Source organism: Myxocyprinus asiaticus, chromosome 28 (genome assembly GCF_019703515.2).
Source record: "Myxocyprinus asiaticus isolate MX2 ecotype Aquarium Trade chromosome 28, UBuf_Myxa_2, whole genome shotgun sequence".
Taxonomy (NCBI): Eukaryota; Metazoa; Chordata; class Actinopteri; order Cypriniformes; family Catostomidae; genus Myxocyprinus; species Myxocyprinus asiaticus.
The window spans coordinates 19,866,299-19,884,696 of record NC_059371.1 but is presented as its reverse complement, the minus strand read 5'-3'; the positions used below and the strand labels follow the sequence as shown (position 1 = coordinate 19,884,696).

The following is an 18,398-nucleotide window of genomic DNA, read 5'->3' as shown; positions in this document are numbered from 1 at the left end:
CCTGTGACCATCCTTCGTTTCTATTCTCAGTTTGGCTGGAAACATCATTGCAAAAGCGATCTTCCGTTGATGTAAGAGTTTCTTGCATTCCTTGAACTGATCGCATTTCTCTCGTCGCATTCGCAAAGTCAGGGAAATAAGAAAACATTGTAATTCTTCCAAGAAAGCTTTCCTTTGCTCCTCACCTGGCGCAACACAAGATCTTTATCAGATAATCTCAGAAATGTGGCCAGAATTGATCGAGCTTGTCTCCCTCAACAGATCTGCGAGCCGGGACTCTGTGAGCTCATTCGATTTCCAGTTTATGGCCTGTTATGTCGAGCAGACTCGGGAAGAGCTCGTCCAGGAATTTCAGCATATCTCTGTCCTCTTCATGCTCAGGAATTCCAACAATTAGAATATTGTTCCTTCGATTTCTATTTTCGAGATCTTCCAATTTTTCCAAAACATATTCCAAGTCTGTTTTGGTTGCTGGTGGAGTAGCGGATAATTCCCTTTCCGACGACTCCAAATAATCGATTTGTTTCTCAACGTCTGCGACTCTTGTGACCAACTCAGAGAATTTTGTTTCCATCGCCGTAATCGATCGACGTATTACAGCGAGATCCTCCAAGTCAGCAACAACCTTTGTCAGCATCGCTGAGATGTTGGACAGTTGACGCTGGATTTCATCTCCCGAAGAGCCTTCCAAATCGAGTCCCCAGTCCGCAGATGCCTCATCTTTAGCACGCAAGTGTCTTTTAATGTCTCCAGAGTCTGAAGTTTTTGACTTCTTTGCCATGTTTACAGCAAAGAGCAAATATGTAACTGGGTGTATCGAATCTCACTGGATTAAACATGAAAATAATTTAAAAAAAACTAGCAAAGTGCGCAGAGCCAGTCGCTCACACGTCTGCTTCTCGCATGGCGTCACGTGACCCACCATGTGAACTATCCCTTCAAAAAATGTCACCATTTGCAATTTAACCCGAAAAGAGTAGTGCATTACATCATCCATATAAACACCTTTCATTAAATTTTACTTACCAATAAAGTCTGTGAGAGGGTACTCTAAACACTTTGGTCGACATCGCTGTTTTCCCTTGTTTTGACTCGTAAAACATTATGTTTTCTTAGATGTCAAAGTTACCGCACAGTAAACACTAGTTTAGTAGATAATCGATTAATCATTTAGCCAATTTATACCAGACATCTGTTAAAAGACCGACTGTTTGGTTAAAAACGAACTTTATGTTCTGACCAGGTGCAGATAAAAGAAGCGCTTTCTGAAACACAATATTCCGACCTCATGAAACGATAACACTAAACAAAAAAGAAAACACATTTACATAGAGAAAACACTAAATGTAAGACTTAGAACTTTTGTAAATAACAAACAACAACACGTAATTTTCTCATCTCAAACGTTCTCTTGTATAAAATAACATGTATCGGCTCGAATTACTCACATCTAATTAAGTTGCACACCTCGTCAGTCTTCATTCAAAATTCGTGTCATGAATTCCCTTAGCGATGAAAAGAAAAAGAAACGGGTTAGAGAGCTTCATCATCTTTACTCAGTCAACTGTTTCTTCACTTTGTTGCATCCACATTCCAAAAGCTTTGAATATTAAGCGACACCCAGCATGTGTTCAGTGGTTGCTATGGAAACTAAGTAGTCTCTGCAAATGTACAGGAGTATTCCGGGTTCGATAAAAGTTTAGCTCAATGGACAGCATTTGTTACATTATGATGATTACCAGAAAAAAAAAAAAAAAAATTCTACTCGTCCCTCTTTTTCTTTAAAACAAGCAAAAATCGACGTTACAGTAACACACTTACAATGGAAGTCAATGGGGTAGATGTTTTTTTTTTTTTTTATTTTTATTTTTTTATTTTTATTTTTTTTTTTTTAGGGTTTAAAGGCAGAAATGCGAAGCGTATACTTTTTTAAAAGCACTTACAATGTTTTATTTTATTTATTTTTATTTCATTTCTTTTTTTTTCTGCTTAAACCTTTGTATTATTTGAGTTATTTGTACATTTGTTTAAATTGGTGTTTAGTGTGTTATGTAGTCATGGCAACAAAATTGTAAATTGGATATAACTTTACACAGAAAAGGTTAGTAAGCGATTTAGTCACACTAAAATCATGTTAACACACATATTGTTAATTTCTTATGTTTGCGGCTATACTTTTGAAACAGTGAGTATTTTAACATTTACGGATTGACCCCATTTACTTCCGTTGTAAGTGCCTTACTGTAACCCAGATTCTTCCGAGGGACGAGTCGAAATTATTTTCTGTGGTAATAATTACCACAAATGTTGTCGATTGAGCTTAATTTATTGAACTTGAAATATTCCTTTAAACAGGGAAATCGCCTACAATGCTTCTTTTTAAATAATTAATAAATACGATGTCAAGAGTCACTGAAGTTATTTGGAAGGACAAAATTACGTTTCACATTTCCCAGAACACATAAGTTTCTTAGAAATGTACTAGAATCAAACAGCTTTGAAAATATGTTAGGACCATATATATGCCTGAAAATACTGCACAGTTTGCAAAAAAAAAAAAAAAAAAAAAAAAAAAAAAACAACTGAGTCAGAATGCTTTTGATTTCCAGTGTGGTTCAAACAGAAGTTAGATTAACCTTCACAGGAGGGGAATTTCCTCCTGTATAGTTCAGAGGCCACAGTAATGGTGTGCTGACCACACTTAATGTCAGTACTTTTCTCTGCCTGTGCTGTCTAAGGGCTCTTTCCCTGTCACATTTTCCATTTTATTTTAGAACTATGTGCAATCTCTTTGTCATCAAGATCTTAGCCATATTCCACACATTCATCAATTATTGTATTTTTATTAAGAAAAAATAACAAAATATACACTGTTGTTACAAAATGAGTGTGAAATAATACTTCATGTAAAATATGACTCAGAACTAATTATCTTTGATTACTGTTTATACTAGCACCAGTGTTTATCCTGAAAAACAGTAGAGTACCTTTATAAGTCCATAGATACCTAAAATATTGTGCTTTTTTTATTTATCTATTTATTTATTTATTTATTTATTTTAGAATAAAATATGAAAGGTTCAATTGCTCTTTAAATATTCACATTTGTACAGTATAGTGGTAACTCAAAGGCTGTGACAAAGAACATGGCACTAAATAATATGGATTTGTTTAACATTATGCAATGTTTTAGATATTTAACTATGACTGACAGTTTCATGTCAATTAAACAACAGTACAAATGTCTGCAATACAGAGTTCTCTGTAAATGATTGCACAATTCAGCTTCAGCTCTCACACATAAGCGATCAAGTCAAGATGAGGCTGTTTTCATGCTCTCTTGCAGTTGCTCTAGCTTCTCTTGCAGCTCCTGGGCACACCCTGACAGGTTCATGTAGTGTAATGTTGAGTAGATATTCTCCAGCTTTGCTCCACTGCTCTGGCTCCACAGACGTAGTATTTGGTACTGCTTTTCTAGATAGAACGGGCCTGTCTCCAGTTCAATCCGTTCCATCTGATCATCTGTCACGGAAAGAAGCCGCAGAAACTCTTTCCAGCGTTGTACAGGAATTTCTCTGATGATCGTGTAGAGCACAGGCGCTGGCCAAGACTCCTTCTGCAGCACCTGCACCACTGGGGGAAAGCATTTTGGATATGGCTGTTAGATTTAGATGTATTGGTGTAACCAGTACAAAATGGTTTTATGTGTTATATTACCTTGGCATTAATAAAATTAGATAAAAGTGCTGCGGTGGGGTTTCAAATACACTTACTGAGGGAGTGAATATAAATGTGGCATCTTTCTCTCTTCTGACTGCCGTATTCTCTCTCTGATGCTTTCCTCTTTTAAAGTCATGGAAGCTTAATAGTGCATTTTCTCTTTTGCTTTTGGAACAAATGGGAGCGCAAAAATAATATGTGATATGGTTTCCCAATTACTGCTATAAGTGTACACTGTTATAGTTTTCTTCTGTGTTCCAAACCCGGAAATGTGAAAAGAGTCCATACAATATGAGGCAAGCTCCCATATTAAGCATTAGGTCTTTTTTAGTGGTGCCTAAGCATCTCAAATAAAAGGGGAATAGTATGTGATGTGTGAACCAATACAAAAATCCCTTTTTCTTTTTTTTTTCTCATGTACTCCGAAAATGTGCTGGTATAATCTCTATTTAATCTACAACTTTTAATGTTGCCCTTCCAACTGGGGTTAAGTGGCTCCGGCATATACAGTTGTGCTCAAAAGTTTGCATATTCTGGCAGAAATTGTGAAATTTTGGCATTGATTTTGAAAATATGACTGATCATGCAAAAAAAAAAACTGTCTTTTATTTAAGGATAGTGATCATATGAAGCGATTTATTATCACATAGTTGTTTGGCTCCTTTTTAAATCATAATGGTAACAGAAATCACCCAAATGGCCCTGATCAAAAGATTACATACCCTTGAATGTTTGGCCTTGTTACAGACAAACAAGGTGACACACACAGGTTTAAATGGCAATAAAAGATTAATTTCCCACACCTGTGGCTTTTTAAATTGCAATTAGTGTCTGTGTATAAATAGTCAATGAGTTTGTTAGCTCTCATGTGGATGCACTGAGCAGGCTAGATACTGAGCCATGGGGAGCAGAAAAGAACTGTCAAAAGACCTATGTAACAAGGTAATGGAAATTTATAAAGATGGAAAAGGATATAAAAAGATATCCAAAGCCTTGAAAATGCCAGTCAGTACTGTTCAATCACTTATTAAGAAGTGGAAAATTTGGGGAACTCTTGATACCAAGCCAAGGTCAGGTAGACCAAGAAATATTTCAGCCAATATGTCTGGCAGACAATTTGCATTCTTCTGCACAAAAGCTGCACATGGGATGCTCTTGGGCTTTCCAGCATGACAATGACCCTAAGCACAAGGCCAAGTTGACCCTCCAGTGGTTACAGCAGAAAAAGGTGAAGATTCTGGAGTGGCCATCACAATCTCCTGACCTTAATATCATCGAGCCACTCTGGGGAGATATCAAATGTGCGGTTCATGCAAGACGACCAAAGACTTTGCATGACCTGGAGGCATTTTGCCAAGACGAATGGGCAGCTATACCACCTGCAGGAATTTGGGGCCTCATAGACAACTATTACAAAAGACTGCACACTGTCATTGATGCTAAAGGGGGCAATACACAGTATTAAGAACTAAGGGTATGCAGACTTTTGAACAGGGGTCATTTCATTTTTTTCTTTGTTGCCATGTTTTGTTTTATGATTGTGCCATTCTGTTATAACCTACAGTTGAATATGAATCCCATAAGAAATAAAAGAAATGTGTTTTGCCTGCTCACTCATGTTTTCTTTAAAAATGGTACATACAGGTGCATCTCAATAAATTAGAATGTCGTGGAAAAGTTCATTTATTTCAGTAATTCAACTCAAATTGTGAAACTCGTGTATTAAATAAATTCAATGCACACAGACTGAAGTAGTTTAAGTCTTTGGTTCTTTTAATTGTGATGATTTTGGCTCACATTTAACAAAAACCCACCAATTCACTATCTCAAAAAATTAGAATACATCATAAGACCAATAAAAAAAACATTTTTAGTGAATTGTTGGCCTTCTGGAAAGTATGTTCATTTACTGTATATGTACTCAATACTTGGTAGGGGCTCCTTTTGCTTTAATTACTGCCTCAATTCGGCGTGGCATGGAGGTGATCAGTTTGTGGCACTGCTGAGATGGTATGGAAGCCCAGGTTTCTTTGACAGGGGCCTTCAGCTCATCTGCATTTTTTGGTCTCATGTTTCTCATTTTCCTCTTGACATACCCCATAGATTCTCTATGGGGTTCAGGTCTGGTGAGTTTGCTGGCCAGTCAAGCACACCAACACCATGGTCATTTAACCAACTTTTGGTGCTTTTGGCAGTGTGGGCAGGTGCCAAATCCTGCTGGAAAATGAAATCAGCATCTTTAAAAAGCTGGTCAGCAGAAGGAAGCATGAAGTGCTCCAAAATTTCTTGGTAAACGGGTGCAGTGACTTTGGTTTTCAAAAAACACAATGGACCAACACCAGCAGATGACATTGCACCCCAAATCATCACAGACTGTGGAAACTTAACACTGGACTTCAAGCAACTTGGGCTATGAGCTTCTCCACCCTTCCTCCAGACTCTAGGACCTTGGTTTCCAAATGAAATACAAAACTTGCTCTCATCTGAAAAGAGGACTTTGGACCACTGGGCAACAGTCCAGTTCTTCTTCTCCTTAGCCCAGGTAAGACGCCTCTGACATTGTCTGTGGTTCAGGAGTGGCTTAACAAGAGGAATACAACAACTGTAGCCAAATTCCTTGACACGTCTGTGTGTGGTTGATGCCTTGACACCAGCCTCAGTCCATTCCTTGTGAAGTTCACCCAAATTCTTGAATCGATTTTGCTTGACAATCCTCATAAGGCTGCGGTTCTCTCGGTTGGTTGTGCATCTTTTTCTTCCACACTTTTTCCTTCCACTCAACTTTCTGTTAACATGCTTGGATACAGCACTCTGTGAACAGCCAGCTTCTTTGGCAATGAATGTTTGTGGCTTACCCTCCTTGTGAAGGGAGTCAATGATTGTCTTCTGGACAACTGTCAGATCAGCAGTCTTCCCCATGATTGTGTAGCCTAGTGAACCAAACTGAGAGACCATTTTGAAGGCTCAGGAAACATTTGCAGGTGTTTTGAGTTGATTAGCTGATTGGCATGTCACCATATTCTAATTTACTGAGATAGTGAATTGGTGGGTTTTTGTTAAATGTGAGCCAAAATCATCACAATTAAAAGAACCAAAGACTTAAACTACTTCAGTCTGTGTGCATTGAATTTATTTAATACACGAGTTTCACAATTTGAGTTGAATTACTGAAATAAATGAACTTTTCCACGACATTCTAATTTATTGAGATGCACCTGTATATTACCAATTCTCCAAGGGTATGCAAACTTTTGAGCACAACCTCCAAAGGTGCCAAAGTGTGAGGGTTATTTGAATTTCAAGCATATTGCCTTATTTGATTAGACAATTCTAAGAAGTCCTTTGACCATGATTTTGATCACCTTGCCTCGAGGCTGAGCATAAATCTTCACATACGCCTACATGATTGGTTAATAGATAAGGTACAAAGATAACAAGAAGAGTACAAATGTCTGCAATTCAGAGTTCCCTGTAAATGACTGCAAAGTGCAGCTGCAATTTTACAACTTATTATGAAAATAATTTCAATTTCCATTTCATTGTAAGATTTAGACAGTTTTAAAACAGAGAATACACCTTAAAGGTGCAGTCATGATTTTCCTTACTAACAGCTAAACTTTTAAAAAGAAAGAAAAGTATTTTTGTAAAATATGTCCAAAATTATGTACACTCACATAAGATGAAAACTCTAGTCATATCAGAGCTGTTTTACACATTCATGAGCGAATGTTGTGATCACATATTACTTGCTTTATCTCGATAATCCCCTGTAATTGGACACTTTCACTTGTGGAATAAATTAAGTATTACTGAGTGCACTTTTAACTTGATATATATACATAATTACATTTTGGGTCTCCATTTGCAATCAAAGGAGCCATGATACTCTGCCAATCTTCACTAAAGAGGCTGTGTGGGTAGCTGGTCACTGGAGACCCCGAGCAAGCTTTGATGATGGTTTCATTGCAGGCTGAGACATTTCTCACCTTTAGGTACAAACAAATGGTTATCAAGATAACACTAGTCATTCAACAAGTAAAAAAACAAAATTTTCACCCTGTCCTTTAATTTTATTTAACACAGAAAACAATGATTACAGAAAATACAAACCGTTGTTATGGGAATGTTGATTAGGTTATTTGAATGATCTCCTGAAACAGAGAAAAACAAATTGACCACACACCTCAAATATAACCATATTCAGATTTCTTAAATCAGTTTCCAGTTTCAGGAAACTAATACATTTCAAATCACAGAATTAACAGAAAAAGTTAAGCTGCTTCTCTTTGCAATGAGAGAAGCCCCCATTAAAGACAAAACATATGCTTTATTTCAACCAAATCAAATGCACGTGAGGTATACAGTATATACCTTGTTGAATCAGAATGTTTGGATGCATGCCAAGATGCAAGTGTTTTGCTTGGCAGCAAAGCCGTCTTTTTCTATAGACCCAGATTAAAAGAAGACAGAGAAGACCACCCAATACTACCACAATGATCAAAGACACTAGCAAGAGCTGGTCAGGATGAGAGGCCAAACCTAAAAAATAAAAATAAACAATTTATATAACACATTGTGACAAATAAAATAAAAATAAATAACAGGCACTGTGATAAAGGGAATGAATAAATATTCAAAAATTTATCAAATGTGTTTCTTGCGATTAAAGAGTTTTATTTATCAGTATTTTTGTATTTCAATAATATTTCAAAATTACCTTGTGATCCACTGTTTATGGTGGTACAAAAAGATTTACAAACCTCGTTCTTGCAGCGAAATCTGAAATAAATGATATCAACCAACAGAAAATGTATACTGATAATTGATTTGATATTCAAGATATTTTGGCTCAAAACACTGTTTCAGTTAGATGGATTTTTCTAGCAGAAATATTGTTAACATTTTACAATAAGGTTCTATTTGTTAACATTAGTAATTTTAAAAGAGAATGAAAATGAAATTAAAATTCTCTCATCATTTACTCACCCTCATGCCATCCCAGATTTGTATGACTTTCTTTCTTCTGTTAAACACAAATGAAGATTTGTATGGTCATTTCAGTGCAAGTGATTGGTGGCCAGATATTTGAGGCTCCAAAAGGAGCTAAAGTCAGCATTAAGGTAATCCATAAGACTCCAGTGGTTTAATATATGTCTTCTGAATCGATCATATCGGTTTTGGGTAAGAACAGATCAAAATATAACACATATTTCACTGTACATCTTGCCATTGCAGTTTCAAGGCACAATCATGATTTCAAGCTTGATTACACTTCCTAGTGCTTGACACATGTGCAGAGCGCTAGATGGCACTATATGAAGTGTAATGGAGCTTGAAATCATGATCGCCAAGGAGACTGCTGTCAAGATGTCCAGTGAAAAAGGAGTTACATTTTGATCTGTTCTCACCCAAAACCAACTGGATCACTTCAGAAGACATTGATTTAACCACTGGAGTTTGGTGGATTATGTTTATGCTGACTTCATCTGCTTTTTTGAGTGTCAAATGCCTGGCCACCATTCAATTGCATTGCAATGAACTACAGAGCTGAAAAATTCTTCTACAAATCTTCATTTGTGTTCTGCCTAAGAAAGTAAGTCATACACATCTTAGATGGCATGAGGTTGAGTAAATGATGAGTGAATTTTCATTTTTGGGTGAACTATCCCTTTAACATTAGACCTCATGAACCAACAATTAACAATATATTTTTACAGCATTTATTATTTTTTATAATAAATATAATTTTATTTGATAAAAATGCAGTTGTTCATTGTTAGTTCATATGCATTATGAGCATTACCAACTTTTAATTTAAAACGAGAAGTATTAGTGAATGTTGAAATTAACATTAACCAAGATTAATAAGTGCTGGAAAAGTATTGGTCATATTAACTAATGCAGTTAACTAATGTTAACAAATACAACCTTATTGTATAGTGTTATGGAAATATTTCACATTTACTGTGGCAAATGTCTGCAAACCATAACTGTAAAATACCTACCAATACATTTACCACATAAACATTTTCACAAGCTTTATTATAAAACAATTCTTCCTAAACTTATGTGTTTTGGAAACTGATGTTATCAGTAGCTAATATCTTGTGTAAACAAAACTTAGAAGGGACAATCATGAGAAATGCAGGACATACTGAAGTTTATGCTAACCCTTATTCACAGGAAACCGCACAACCTATTGACCTACATGCTAAAACCTTGAACAATCAAATCAAAACTTTCAAAGATCCCTATTCTGCATAAATAGTATTATTACCAAAACCCTTTCTGAAATGCACAGGGGAAAAGATGCATCAATTTTAAATCCACTTACTTTACACAGTCTTGGCATTGTCCACCATTCGGAAAATAGCCATTTCCACAAACTGCTGGTGTGGTTGTAATTCTCTGTTGTTGGTTGCATTTCTCTCCACAGTTTAAACCTGAGTGACAGATAAAAGGAAGAATTAGTGGATTCAGTCACAGCTTCCAGATCACAAGAGGTTCTGCTCTGCTTATAAAAATTAAATCATCATCTGTTTCCCATAGCCTTTGCACCATAAAACAAAATGAAAACTTAAAGTTTGGCTTCTTTTAAAAGATAGTTGCTCCAAACATGTATGATTTCCTTTCCTTGTGGAAATGATGACAGAAATTTTAATTATCGGGTGAACTAACCCTTAAATGATACTTACATTCTGTGCAGTTTCTGCATTTATTACAGGGTTTACAGAAGTCAGGATAACTTTTGTAAAAACCAGGTTTACATCCGCAGACTCTGTCCTGTTTTGTTGTACAGGGCCTATCCTCTACTTGATGAGCTGTAAAACCATGGCATGACTTGAAGTGTCTTACATTCAGCTGTACCGGCCATTTCGCTGCAATTATATACATTACAAATAGCCAAAATTCTAGTCTTTTCTGATGTTTTACTTACCAGCAAAATCACATTGAGTACACATTATACAGTACTTCCGATTATTTCGAAAGGCAGTATAATCAGTACCGTTCTCGCACTCTGAACAGTTATGTCCTTTTTTGTAAAATCCTGTAGATGTCAAAATAATCACATAAAATACTTCAATTTATGTTACATTTTTCTCATAAATGTGTTTTATATTTATGATCAGGAAACCTATTTGTTAGGCATGATTCAGTGGTTTTATTGTGACTTTTCATTGAGTCAAAGGAAGACCTATCTATTTACCTGCTTCACACATTCCATTACATTGGTGTTGGGAGGCTAGAAACAGTATGATTACCTGCAATGAAGACACAATGAACTCAACTGCCATCAAATAAATTAATAAAAACTTGAATGTGACACTTCCTCAGGAAAGCTTTTGACATAAAACCCTTAAGATGGATTTCTTTGAAAAAAGTATGGCTTTGCAGACTGACATCAAGATTTAATATGTATTTAAATGTGAGTTTGATGAGAAATATTTTTGTTCATTGGTCTCATTTCAAGGTCGACCATTTGCCATATCAGCTTGCAATTCTACTCAGAAATTGACTTTGAAAAAAATATTTAAAACATTTAAATATCCCCAAAGCAAAATTTCAATTTAGCAGGAAGAATAGTTTAAAAGAGAGAGATTACTTTTTGAAAGCCCATGAAAAGTCAGCCAAGAGTGGAATTCATTCTCATACCAAACAAAGCTTAAAATGCTTTTGATCTGAGTCACGTGACGTCATGCGAGGTTTGGACATGTGAACAGCGAGCTCTGCGCACTTTGCTAGTTTTAACACTTTTAATGACATAAACTGGTTAGATTCGATACAATCTGTTCCATAACTGTTCTAGGAGGACAATATGTCAAAGAATTCAAAATCCTCAGGCTCTGGAGGCATTAAAAGACACTTACGTGCTCTTGCTGACACCCCCGAGAAGGCCCCAAGCCAGGGAGTTGATTTAGTCGGAGAAGTGCGGGAAATGCAGCGAGAGATGTTGAACATTTCGGCATTGCTGAGAAAGGTCGTTACTGACTTGGAAGATCTTGGAGTGATACGTCGATCGATCGCTGCCATGGAGACTAAATTCTCTGAGGTGGTTACAAGAGTGGGAGATGTCGAGAAACGTATCGATTATCTGGAGTCATCGGAGAGGGAATTATCTGCTAATCCACCTAGTGACCAAGGTGGATTTGGAGCGTGTCTGGGAGAACATGAAGCGAGGAGTAAAGGAAGGCTTTCTTGGAAAAACCACAGCATTTTCTTGTTCCCAGACTTCGCGAATTCGAGATGAAAGAAATGTGATCGATTCAAGGAATGCAAGAAACTTTTACATCAACGGAAGGTCGCTTTTGCACTGATATTCCCAGCCAAATTGAGAATAGATGCTAAGGATGGCCGTAAAACATTCACATGCCCACAGCATGCGATGTCCTTCATAAAGTCAGTGGAGTAAGTTATCTTGTGGTACTTTTGTTTTTTTTTTGTGCTGGTTTGCCTAGCAGCTGGAGTTTGTTTTGTGGAGTAACACACCTTCGGGACAGTTTTGTGAATGAATCTACATGCTCTTTGTGTTTATTCCACCTATTGGCTGGAGTTTGTTTTATAGACTATCTTTTGTTGTATAATTCTGTCTCACAAAATTTGTATAGAAACACCAGACTTGAGCAATCCGATGGCAAAGTTGTCGCGGGGGTTGAGCAATCCAATGGCAAAGTTGTCGTGGGGGCTTTCGTAGGCGTACATGGACTGTTTGAGTTTTGAGGGATGGACGCCAGTTTGCGTGGGGTTAATGCACACGTTTTTCTTTTTTCTGTTTGTTTGGTTCGGGGGGAAGTTCGGGGTTTGACTGTTGCACTAATGTTGGAATGTGGTCTTTATAATTTTGTTTTTGACACACAATCAATTTTTTTCTTAAATGTCAAAATGTCAAATGTTATATGAGTGAATTGTCTCTCTCCACTTGGAATGTGAATAAGCTAGGGCACCCCATAAAAAGAAGGAAGGTTATTTCTCTTCTTAAGCGTAAGAAATATGATATAGTGTTTCTTCAAAAAACGCATCTTTCCCCGCAGGAAGCTGAAAAATTTGGGAAGATATGGGGTGAACATGTTTTCTTTAGTGCTGGCTCATGTTAGAGCAGGGGAGTTATTACACTGATAAGTAAACTTCTACAATGAAAATATCTCAAACAGATTAAAGATAAATTAGGAAGAGTCATTATTGTTTTAGCAGAAATTCAGGGGCAAGTCTTATTTTGGCTAATATTTACCCAACTAACATTGATGATCAGGGCTTTTTTTATAGATCTTGAAGGGATGTTGCAAGCCGCTGGCACCCCTCGTGACATAATATTTGGAGGAGACTTTAATCTTTTGATGGACTCAGTCCTTGATCATAGTGAAGCAAAAGTGTGTAAGCCCCCTAGAGCAACACTGACGCCTCACAGGATGTGTAAAAATCTTGGACTTACAGATATATGGAGACTTTTGAAGTCCCTCATTTCATCTGTTTTTGATTGCTCAATTGGAAACATTTTAGTCTCAGATCACGCCATGGTGTGTTTAGAGGTGTTGCCACATATGGAGAAAAGGAAATCATATAGTTGCCACTTTAATGTATCCCTTTTGCAAAATCCTGAATTCCAACAAATGTGTTGTGTGACTTATTGGGCACTCAAATTTCATTTTGCCCCAGATTCTGTATTTTAAGCGATGGGACGGTCATTAGTATATGGGATAAATACATAAGAAATTGGGTCCTAGCCAGTGTCATGATCGGTAGACAGATCATTCTGAGGGATCATTCAGATCATTCTGTTTAATCTTTTTTTTTAATTGTGCCCTCATTCACGCCCTTTAGAATTCATGCTGTTTTCATACAGCCCCAATACTCTGTGTGCAATCTAATAATTACTACATAACAAATGTCATGGCCAATGGGTCAGTAGGTACAATAAAATCGCCTTACTATAAAATGTAAAAGTCACTATAAAATGTGTTTCAGATTCAGACAGCTTTTAATGCTTTATGGTACAGTCAGTGTGGTTGATTTATACACATTAATTCATTTTCAGCTGAACTAGTCTATCCCAAAGGATGATCTGACACTCAAAACATCAAGTAACTAAATAATATTACAGATACATTTATTCACTTTAGGTATACCTATAGATATATAGAATTGCAGATATCGGTATCAGTGTGACAAACCTACATTGGTCCATTGTAAAATATGAACTGTTGTATGTCATTGGCCATTGTGGCATACAGATATGTCCAAAAATAATTAGTGTCAATTAATTTTGTGCCTATGTATTTCAAGTGTGTGCAGTTCAGTTAATATATATTCAATAAGGCATAATTAATAGTCAGCTATCCATTATCTTGCATCACCCTGAAGGAGTTTATTCTGCGATAAAGACTGGCTGATGGCATTGTCCTGCTTATTACATGGCTACTTACCAAATAAATAAATGGACATGAAATATGGATTTGCATTGAAATTATGCTATTATGTGAGAAGAAAGATCATAGAGTCTCTAGAAACCTCCGGTTTGTGTTGGAATTCTGATTAACCTGTTGGTGTTTATTTTGCGAATAACCGTCTGACTGCTCGGTTTCCCACTTCTTGTAAGACTACTTGAGAAAAAATACATGGACATGAAATATTGATTTGAGTTGAAATTATTTTATTAGCTTACTTGTAGAGGTCGTAGAGGGATACGAGAAATACAAAAGATGACTCGCAATACACGGATGACCGGTGAAATATCACTTTAACCCAGATGTGTGGTCAGTATTCAGAAATATCAAGCCACTGCATGGAACGCGCGATTCATCGAGTATTCCATACATTAATAAACTGTACATCAATATACTGTATGTATTTTTATTCATGTTTCATAAACAAACAGTAGACAGCAAAGACATCACATAGTAAGTATTAATAATGATTACTGAAATTTTACCAGAGTCATGATAATTGATCTAGACTGAGAATAGTATAATAAGGAAAAACAGCAATTATTATACTGTAGCAAAAGATGATCAAATTCGAGTTCACTTACCAGTTCAAAACACAATGTAGACACAGTCATGGTCAGCTAATTGTTAAGTTTCAGCTCAAGAATCATGAATGATGAGCAATAATAGCATTTGAATTCATAGAATTCATTGCATCTGTGCATTCAGCTAGTGCTTCACTCCGAGATGTGTTTAAACAGGAAGTTGAGTAACCAAACCAGACAGCTTTAAGTGGAAGATGTAAGAAAATGTGAGAAATGAGAAACAGGATAACACGTCAGACCAACAACCTCAACAGAGCACTGAGTACATATAGCATATCATATAAGGTCTGTGATATGGTAATAATGGCATTTTGCTCCCTTAAAGAGCACTTTAACCAAACAATGACTAGGTAAAGGCAATGGGTTAGTCTTATGTTAATGACTTCAAGACCACTGATGGCCATTCAAACTGTAGCCAGGTGGAGACCAACTTGGGTTCTGATTTCTCCTGTACTAGCTGTTTTGAGACCCAGTGTACCACTTTGCATGGCACTGTGCATTCTTTGTTTTAGAATCACACTTGTACTCTTCTGTCAAATTTGAGCTGAAAACAATAAAAAAGTATTTTTTTGTTGTTGTTGTTTTTTGTTTTTTAATGAAAGAAATATAGTAACACTAACTTCAATAAAGTAAAAATAAATAAATATAGTTGTGCATTTTTGGGAGGGATTTGGGAGGATTTTATGGTTTTTAGACCTAACTTAATTGGCTCTACATTACTAAATTACACCATTCATTTTCATATAAAATAAGCACATTTTATGTTATCTTCACTTCAATAAAAACCTTCATTTCAGTAGTCATCCTGAAGGGTAAAAGGACCCTAAATGTTCAAATGAATGTCATGCATTTGGGGACTCAGGTAAAATCTGCTGAAATATAAATAACAATAACGTAAAATGACAGCTATGTCCAATAGATGCTTCAGTGCTGCTTGCATTGGCTAATCTCTATAAGCAAATGTTTAACAAACTTAACTTCTAGATATTATCAGAAGTTATACATTGGATATATTTTTAGACAATATAAAAACAATTATTTTTCAAATTGTTGCATATTTAGCTCTGAAATGCTTGCACAAATTTTACCAACTGGCACACTGATACTAAGTCATGAGGTTCTTGTGTTCTACAAGAACACAAGAAGATCTTCAAATTAAAGTTGAATAGTATCTCTTGATGCTATTAAGATTGTAACTGATGCAGATTAGTTTTTAAAGAGTAGTTTTTAAAAGTTAAAAAAGGTGCTCACTCCTACTGTCTAGTCGGAGACCCATGCCTGTCTAATGTGATGCCTGAAGCGCTGTCAGATTAAGTTAGGGGTCATGCTTTCATTGTGATTGGTTGATCAGGGACTAATCAGTGACCAAGCAGTATTTATATTATAAAAGCGTGTGGTTTTATTGGTTTGCACCAAAAAACATGTGATGTCCATTCTAATGGAAGCAGGGTCTGAAGGGATTAACTTGGTATAAGCCACCACTGTGATAAAAAAAAAAAGTATGAAATTGACAGAAAAGTTTACACTGTTTGTAGGAAATACCATATTAATCGAAACAGGTGCACAAACACGATTTCCTCAGAATTTCTTCCTTCAACACAGCGATCATCTCTTGTCTAGAAGCCCTCTACCTTCACTATCGATATACACGACTCAGCGGGCGGAATCTTCACGGGAAGACTTTCCACTCCCCTGCAGTGTTCCGGCGAACATCACACCACCTCGCCGATCGACGCTTCGCTGGTGAACTGGCCTCAGCATCCTGATTCCCCACAGCATTTCGGCAGGGTTTGTGTATCCTTACAAAGCAATTGTATATTGTATATTGTATTGTATTTTGTGTGATATAAATATAAATTCCGTAAGTGTTCGTTGTGCGGGAGACACATCCCGCCGTCCAGCCGTAGCCCGTGCATTTTAAGTCTAGGCCTTCAGTGCGATTCATGCCATTAAGCAAACACAGTTTCACAATGAATAAGACACCGTATGCCCATCATACATTACAAGGCAGTCAACTAATAATACCAACTGACATTTTAAAAACACGTCCACACACGAAAGCCAGAAACAAGGAGGTCTAATACCAAGAATAAGCTCTCTAATAATATTTGCGATTTAAATTTAGCTTGCAATAAATTTTGTTTCGTCAGGGTACACGGTTACTTTTCAAAACTTGATCCGACACTGAATGCTCAAGCAGCCTAATTTACACGTAGAAAATTCCTGATGTTGATATAACAATGCAAAAAGCACTTACCAATTTGCTTGAAGTGAAAATCAGTCCTCCTTTCCTGTTTAATTAATCAATCACATCATCATGCAGAACAGGTTTTTAAATCCATAAGGATCTCTTTCTCGATGGTGATGAGGCAGTGATGACAGCCAACTCGTCAGCAAGATCTCGCGCTCTTTGCTTTCAAATTACGTACATCACTTAAAGTGTGATCGCGTCACTCAAGGCCAGCTAGAAGGCCTGGAGCATGTTCAATCTCAAAACGGTGTGCACCATTTTGCTACAGTTTCCGGGTTAAACGACATGTTTCCTCTAAACGGTGTGAAACTGGATGCAACTTTGAGGGATGTTTTCTCTCCTTTGGTGGGTGTGTCAGAGGTGTTACCCAATCAGCAGCGACGTGTATATTAACCCCGCCATATTAAAAAGGCAGTGTACAAAATGAATCCAACTGAAGTCCTTTACAAATGTGTCCACTGCAGCTTGGTGTATGCAACAATTGAAGACATTAGAAGAAATGTTTGCTTTGTCATCCTGAAATGCGAGGCAAATGTTGGATCACCATAATTAGGAACCACAGTTTCCACATATCCCTTCACTTGATTGGGATGTTCTCTGCTATTCTGGATGGCAAGGGCAGTGACTGTATCATTGAGTGTATTTTGTAGTATTAAACATGTATTTAAACCGATTTCATCAGGTTCCAATAATTCTGCGAAAAGAATGCAAAGAATGGCCTTCTCAGCTGCCATTGTTGCAACGCTTGCATAACACAACAGGGTGTTCAACGCACCACAGTTTCCATTTAAATAAACGTTTTTTCGCGGCTGAATGTGCCCCTGGACTGGGACATATCCTAAAGACCACACCCACAAGAACAAATAATCAACCTGATTGGCTTATGAATCTGAAAATCTGACTTTAGATGCCTAGTCACTTACACTGTTGGGGGATTCTGTGGAAATTCACCCTTACAGGGTGGAGCTCAGACTCACACGCTGCTTCGGCTGAGGAGCATGGCTTCGGGCATGCGATTTGTGAAACAGTTGTCACACTTTGCTTGTAAGCATCGAGGAATAAATTCTGATTGGATAAATTTTTTTGCTTTTTGCTATTCGTTTGTAGATTAATTAGGAGTGGAAAGTGATTGAAAATGCATAGGCAAAAAGGTCAATGAGAATGAATGGATGAAAAAATATTTATTTATTAGGCATGTTACGCCAGCAGAGAAGGCTTTACTGGCCCTGAGAAATCACCACTGCTGCTGTCAGATCAGCATGAGAGCTGCGTTTACTGTCTGGGCCGTGCCCACGCAGAGACAGCTCTTATGGAGACACTGTCCTCACTGTGAGGACATGAGTCTCAAGACACTTCGCTCGCGAATCACTCTTGTTCTGAGGGATGATTCAGCCTTACGTGCCC

The 18,398-nt window shown here is 37.0% G+C and overlaps 1 protein-coding gene across 2 annotated transcripts; it reads right to left on the bottom strand.

Moving 5' to 3' along the window:
- Window positions 1-2,877: 2,877 nt before the first annotated feature.
- On the bottom strand, window positions 2,878-14,890 carry LOC127419073 (tumor necrosis factor receptor superfamily member 1A-like). Of its 2 annotated transcripts, XM_051660156.1 has the most exons (10): window positions 14,744-14,890; window positions 10,928-10,982; window positions 10,658-10,768; window positions 10,416-10,541; window positions 10,055-10,163; window positions 8,438-8,499; window positions 8,092-8,259; window positions 7,831-7,871; window positions 7,568-7,706; window positions 2,878-3,633 (listed from the first exon to the last, which is right to left on the bottom strand). In XM_051660156.1, the coding sequence occupies exons 1-10, from the start codon at window positions 14,771-14,773 to the stop codon at window positions 3,314-3,316; spliced, it is 1,161 nt and encodes a 386-aa protein (XP_051516116.1). In that variant the 5' UTR covers window positions 14,774-14,890; the 3' UTR covers window positions 2,878-3,313. The 2 variants fall into 2 exon arrangements, with proteins under 2 accessions (XP_051516116.1, XP_051516114.1); XM_051660154.1 differs by lacking the exon at window positions 14,744-14,890 and having other exon boundaries at window positions 10,928-12,012.
- Between the last annotated feature and the right edge of the window lie 3,508 nt (window positions 14,891-18,398).

Bases quoted from the DNA above. Each gene is read 5' to 3' on its own strand.
- LOC127419073 (XM_051660154.1), bottom strand. From the start codon at position 11,015: ATGGCAGTTGAGTTCATTGTGTCTTCATTGCAGGTAATCATACTGTTT. The intron at 7,707-7,830 runs GTTTGTATTTTC...TTGTACCTAAAG, and splicing joins TCAACATTCCCATAACAACG to GTGAGAAATGTCTCAGCCTG. The intron at 3,634-7,567 runs GTAATTATGTAT...GCTTTCCCCCAG, and splicing joins TGCAAATGGAGACCCAAAAT to TGGTGCAGGTGCTGCAGAAG.